The sequence below is a fragment of the Myotis nattereri genome (genome assembly GCF_964212035.1).
Source record: "Myotis nattereri genome assembly, chromosome: 5".
Taxonomy (NCBI): Eukaryota; Metazoa; Chordata; class Mammalia; order Chiroptera; family Vespertilionidae; genus Myotis; species Myotis nattereri.
The window spans coordinates 108,522,066-108,528,065 of NC_138080.1; the positions used below are offsets into that span (position 1 = coordinate 108,522,066).

At 62.7% G+C, this 6,000-nt stretch overlaps 1 protein-coding gene across 1 annotated transcript in view; it reads right to left on the reverse strand.

Moving 5' to 3' along the window:
* The window catches only part of FOXK1 (forkhead box K1), a gene marked incomplete at its 5' end in the record, with an annotated part of 43,694 nt that extends 40,063 nt beyond the window's left edge, over nt 1-3,631 (reverse strand). Inside the window, one exon of the mRNA XM_081091535.1 lies at nt 3,105-3,631. Within this exon, the coding sequence (XP_080947661.1) occupies nt 3,105-3,631 (527 nt within the window). The remainder of the gene's footprint in view (nt 1-3,104) is intronic.
* Nucleotides 3,632-6,000: the final 2,369 nt, after the last annotated feature.

Sequence of the window (6,000 nt, forward strand, 5' to 3'; positions counted from 1 at the left end):
TAAGAAAAGAATCTTTATCTTTCATTTAAGTCTTTACAGGCAGGGCAATCCGACATTTGTGATTTGCTTCCAAATAACTGAGGGCGGAACAAAGATGAGGGGGGCAAAGATAAACCGAGTCTGGCCTGAACAGGGCAGTTGCTGCAGCCGGGGCGGGGTGTGTATGTGTGTGGCTTTGTGTGTGTCTCTGTGTGTGTGTATGTATGTATGTCTGTGTGTGTATGTGTGGGATGTGTGTGTGTATGTATGTATGTCTGTGTGTGTATGTGTGGGATGTGTGTGTGTATGTATGTATGTATGTGTGTATGTATGTGTGTGGAGGGTGTGTGTGTGTGGCTGTGTATGTGGGGGTATATGTATGTCTGTGTGTATGTATATGTATATGTGTATGTGTGTGGAGGGTGTGTGTGGCTGTGTGTGTATATGTATATGTGTCTGTGTGGTGTATATATGTGTGTGTATGCGTGTGGAGGGTGTGTGTGTGCGTGTGGAGGGTGTGTGTGTATGTGTGTGTGGCTGTGTGTGTATATGTATATGTGTCTGTGTGGTGTATATGTGTGTGTGTATGTGTGGGGTGTGTGTGTGTGTATGTATGTGTGTGGAGGGTGTGTGTGTGTGGCTGTGTGTGGGGGGGTATATGTATGTCTGTGTGTACATATATGTATATGTGTATGTGTGTGGAGGGTGTGTGTGTGGCTGTGTGTGTGGGGGTATATGTATGTCTGTGTGTATGTATATGTATATGTGTATGTGTGTGGAGGGTGTGTGTGTGTGTGTGGAGGGTGTGTGTGTATGTGTGTGTGGCTGTGTGTGTATATGTATATGTGTCTGTGTGGTGTATATATGTGTGCGTATGTGTGTGGAGGGTGTGTGTGCGTGTGGCTGTGTGTGTGTGTGTATATATATGTGTCTGTGTGGTGTATATATGTGTGCGTATGTGTGTGTCTGTGTGTGTGTGGCCGTGTGTGTATGTGTGTGTGTGTGTGTATGGTGTATGTATGTGTGCGTATGTGTGTGGAGGGTGTGTGTGTGCGTGTGGCTGTGTGTGTGTATGTATATGTGTGTGGAGGGGGTGTGTGTGTATGTGTGTGTGTACGTATGTGTGTGTGTGGTGTATATATGTGTGCGTATGTGTGAGGGGGTGTGCGTGCGTGTGGCCCCGCAATGCAAACAAAAGAGCCCAAGTCTCATGTGACCGCAGCCCACTGGGCCCAAGAGCAGTGAACGCAGTTCCCAGACAGTCAGGACTCCACCCCGCGGTGAAGACATTCACCACGTCAGACATTCACGGCAAAGCTGTGCGCCAGGCCGGAGGGGCCACGCGTGGACAGTCCTGAACCTCCCGTTCCAGGGGGAAAACGGCCACCTCAGTGGGCCTGCGTTCACGTCGCGGACACTCCCTGACGGCCCTCCACGCACAGGCTGGCCTCACCTCGGAAGACAAGCCTCCGACGGCCACAGCACACGTGCCACGGGGGCAGGCTTCCTGGGAGAGGAGAGGGCGCTCAGACGCGGGCGCACCTGCCAACAGGCGCTGACACTTAGAAGCAAACAGCCCTTCCCAGGAGGCAGCACAGGCACCCCCTTCATGGCCCTCCTTCTCCAGGCTCCTGCTCTGGTCCATTTCCCACCCTGCCTACAGGATCGCCGGCAAGCAGCCCGCCACAGGCCGGAGGGGTGTGGGCCCGGCGACCCCCGCCCAGGGGCCCTGGGATGCGCCCCCTGAGAAGCCAGGCTCCTGGGGTGCAGCCTGCAGAGTACGGTGCACACCTAGCCCACTCACAGACACAGACGTGGTCGTGTCTGTCTCCCCTGGCCGCAACATCCTCCCCTGAGTTAGAGGAAACCCAGTGCCTTTCAGACGGGCGAGGCCCCGCGAGGTGGGCGCCTACCCCACCGCCAGGCAGGTACCTGGAAACAGGACCGCTGGGTACCGGCCCTCATGGAGCCTGAGTCACAGCAAGTGCCGGAGCAGCAACAGGCCTCCAGGAGCCGCAGGGGAGGGCGGAGCACTGCTGACCTGGCCTTCCCACAGGCGTGGCTGCCCCGAAATGCATTTAATGGCTTGGGATGGGGCAGGCCTGCGGTTCCCGGAGAGATAGGCCCGGAGTGATTACCAGCACGGGCGGGACAAGGCCAACCATTCACCCGGCCCTGGCTTTCCGAAACGCATGCCTTTCGTGTTTGCAAAATGCAGTGAGTCACTGTTGATGTTGCCACCTGCAGATTATTCAACAGCATATTTACAAGCAAACATGCCCAGCCCCTGGGAAGGAGACGTTTCCCGCGCGGGTCTGGCCCTGGAAATTACCAGCAAAAAGTCCCCCAACGAACGAACGCGGGGCTGGTAAAGGAGCGATCGCAGCCAGACCCTGGGAATGAAGCAACAGGAGGAAGACCAGCGCCGCGGAGTGAAAGGCAGTGACTCCGCCCGAAAAAGAAAGTGCCGAAGAGGAAATGAGTAGCCAGTTAAATGGCTTTCCCCGATCTCGGGAGGGCAGGCTCCCGGGGGCAGAAACGCGCGCGTGGGAACCGGAAGCGGGGGAAGCGCGCGAGGAGCGGGAGGAACACCGGGATGTGGCCAAAGCTCGCGCCCCGCGCCCCGCGCCCCGCGGGCTCCCTTCCCGCCGGCCCCTCGCTGGGCGCCGGGTACCCCTGGTCTGTCCTGTCCGGGGAGCGTCCGGACCCGCATCTCCACGAACCCCCAGTGGCACCCCGGGTCCTGTTCCTCCGCACTCCCTCGGATGGCGGCGGCCCCTCCCGCCCAAGTCGCTGCGGATGCCGACCTGGTCCCTCCTGCGGGGGGATCGGGCCTGGGGTGCGGGGAGGACCCGCACCTCCCCCAGCGACACCACCCGACGCGAGCGGGGGCGACCCTGGCGTCCCGATCGGGGTGGGAACAGGGGCGACGGGCGGGATCCACGGCGGGCGGAGTGACCCTCGGGGCCAAAGGCCAGGCCGGGTGGGGTCAGGAGTGACCCGTGTCCAGGTTGGGCAGGGACCGGGCCGCGCCCGGGGGTGACCCCTGGGCCCGGACGGGGCGGGGTGCGGGCGTTGCCAGGCGGGGCCGCCGGGGCCGGGCCGGGCCGGGGTCGCGCACTCACTGCTTGGGCAGCTGCAGGGCGGGCGCGCCGCGCCGCTGGAAGGCCCCGTCCACGAAGACGCCGTTCTTGCCGAGGCAGCGCAGGTAGAAGTGGGGCTCCTGGAAGGTGAGCTGCAGGTGGCGCCGCGAGATGAAGCTCGACAGGCCCATGCTCACGTCCACCGAGCCCTGCGACGAGTTGCGGCCGATGGTGACGCTGGGCTGCCGCATGAGGAACTCGAACTCGCGGCCCTCGAGGCGCGCCAGCACCGGCCCCGGGCTCCGGCGCACCGAGTCGGCCGCCGCGGCCACCAGGGCCTCGCCCGGCGCGCCCGCGCCCCCCGCGCCCCCCGCGATCGCGCCCGGCGGCGGCGGCGGCGGCGGGGGCTGGGCGGGTGGCGGCGGCGACGGGGCGGCCGGCCCGGGGGCGGCGGGGGCCGCGGCGGCCGGGAAGGCGGTGGCGGCGGCGGCGCACAGCACGGGGCTGCAGGGCGCCGAGCGCAGCGCCAGCAGGGCGCGGGCCCCGCTGTCCTCGCCGACTTCGGCCATGTTCGCGCAGCTCCGAGCGGCCTCCGGCGGCGGCGCGGCGGCGGGGGGCGGGGCTCCGCGAGGCGGCGGCGGGCGCGGAATCCCGGGCTGGATCGCGCCGCCGCGGAGCGGAGCGACCGGCCGCGCGCCCCGCCCGTCCCGTCCGCCAGGGCTCGCGGGGACCCGGAGGGGCGCTGTCTGCGCGCGGCCACTGCGCCTGCCCCAGGGCTACCCCCTCGCCCCCCGCCCCCCGCTGTAGGCGGCCCGTTCCTCCGTCCTGGGGTCGGGGGGAGGGGAACCCGCCCGCCCCCCAAATGTCTAACTGGAAAGTTTGGGTCCTGGAACCAGTAGCCTCAGCCGTTTCCTGGGCCGGAACCACCCCGTCCTGCGCCCTAAAGGGGGGACGGGCAGCGGCGCCCACGTGAGGGTGTCCCGCTGTAGATCACGGTGGCCTAAGGGTGCCTGCGACCCCCGGGGCCCCGTGTTCCTTTCTGGAGCCACCCCTTTACCAGCCACCAGCTCCATCGAGTATCCCGGGGGCGCGCAGGACGCCTGGGTCGGCGAGGCAAACCCCTCACAGTGCAGACACCCGAGAGATGGGAGCTGCCAACACGGAACTGGCCAGTGTGGGCGTCGCCCGGTACCTGCGTGCTCCCAGGCCCTCTGGCCTAACTCAGTGGAGTGGAGAGATTTCTGCCCAAAATACCGGCTCCATGGTTCTTCTCCCAGGCGCACCCAGGCGCTCACAGGGCTGACACCCACGGGACCAATGGCCAGTCCTTCCTCCCAAGCAGCCATCGGGGTGACAGTGACAGCTCCAACAGAGAGGGCAGGGAGGGGGCAGCAACAGGCGGTAAAGAGCGAGGGCCCGAGGCGCGGAGTCCTCCCACTGGCTGTCCTGGGAGACGCCATGAAGGCCCGTGCAAAAGGGGCGAGGAGCCGCCTGGGGAAACCGTCCGTGGAAAAAGCCCGCCTGTGCGCAGATCCTTCACCAGAGACACACGTGACAGCCAAGCGCATGGAAAGCATCCCAGCGTCACTAATGGTCAGGGGGCGGGTTGGAGGCTCCGAGTGGCCCTCGGGTGCTGGAAGGTGGTCCCACCACCTTGGAAACATCTTAGCAACTTCTTACGAAGTTCAACTGACTTACCATGTGACCTGCAGTCCTATCACTAGGTGTTTTCCCAACGGAACTGAAAAGTGTGTCAACACAAAGCCCTGTGTACACAGATGCTTGCAGCGGGTTTATTTGTGCATCACCCAAAACTGGAAACAACCTGACCATCCACATGTGCCTCGGCTGAGGAATGGAGAGCAGACTCTGGCACAACCACAGGGTGGAATACTACGCAGCCAGGAAAAGGGGTGAGACACCCACACACAGCATCACCCATGGGTGACCCCAAATGCTTTCACTTGTGGGACATCCTAGAAAAAGCCAAACGACAGAGGCAGAGACAGATGAGTGGTTTGCCAGGGCTGGGGGTCTGGGGAGAGAGGGGCTGGCCACATGACACGTGGGCAATGTTTTTGGAGGGTGACCGTGGTGGTGCCTATGGGAGTCCCCGTACTTGTCAAGAGCAGCAGAAGTGTTTGCGAACAGCAGTGAATTTTGCTCTCTGTAAATCAACCTTCATTTAAAAGTTTTTAAAAAATCTCTAGCTTGTGCTAGACCCAAAACAAGTATTAAGAACCGTGGGGCATGACTCAGAGGCCACCGGCTACATTTCTGCTCTAGTTAAAAGGGGACAAAGTTAGACCCCTGGCCCCCAGCGGCCTGAGCCACCTTTTGGTGCTGGGTCTGCAGCCCGTGTGGCCCCTCTGCCTCTCCTCCCTCATCTGCCCGAGTCACAGAGTCACGCCGGGCAGCCAGGGCCACCAAGAAGTGCTGCCCGGGTCACCCCTGCGGGGAGCCCGAGGGCCGCGCCTGGATGCTCATTCCCGGTGGGGACGTGCAAGGCGACGGGGAGAGCCCAGCGGACAGGATCCTCCTGGAAACCCGCAGCCCCGGTCCTGGCTGAGTGTGGGGGGGCCAGGAGGGGAGCCCCATATCTGAGAGCCTCTGGTCCACGCACACGGGCGTCCACACACAGAGCGCCGTGAGGGCCTAGAGCTCAGAAATTCAGGGTGTCCCCAAGAATGCACGCACACACGCTGAGTAACTGTACTGGCGGTGTCCATGAAAATCGACCTCATTTTCAAAACTGAGCCCCCAGCTGTCACAGTATATGCACATTTTGGGGGACGCCCTGTATTTGACCAACGAGCTTCCTTTTCCTGTCACAGCGTCACTTCCTGCTGCTGCTGCTGCTGCCTCCTCGGGTCCTTCCTGTGTCCCCTCCCTGCTGGGTCCCCAGGGTTCCACACGGCACAGGGAAGGGACCTGGGCC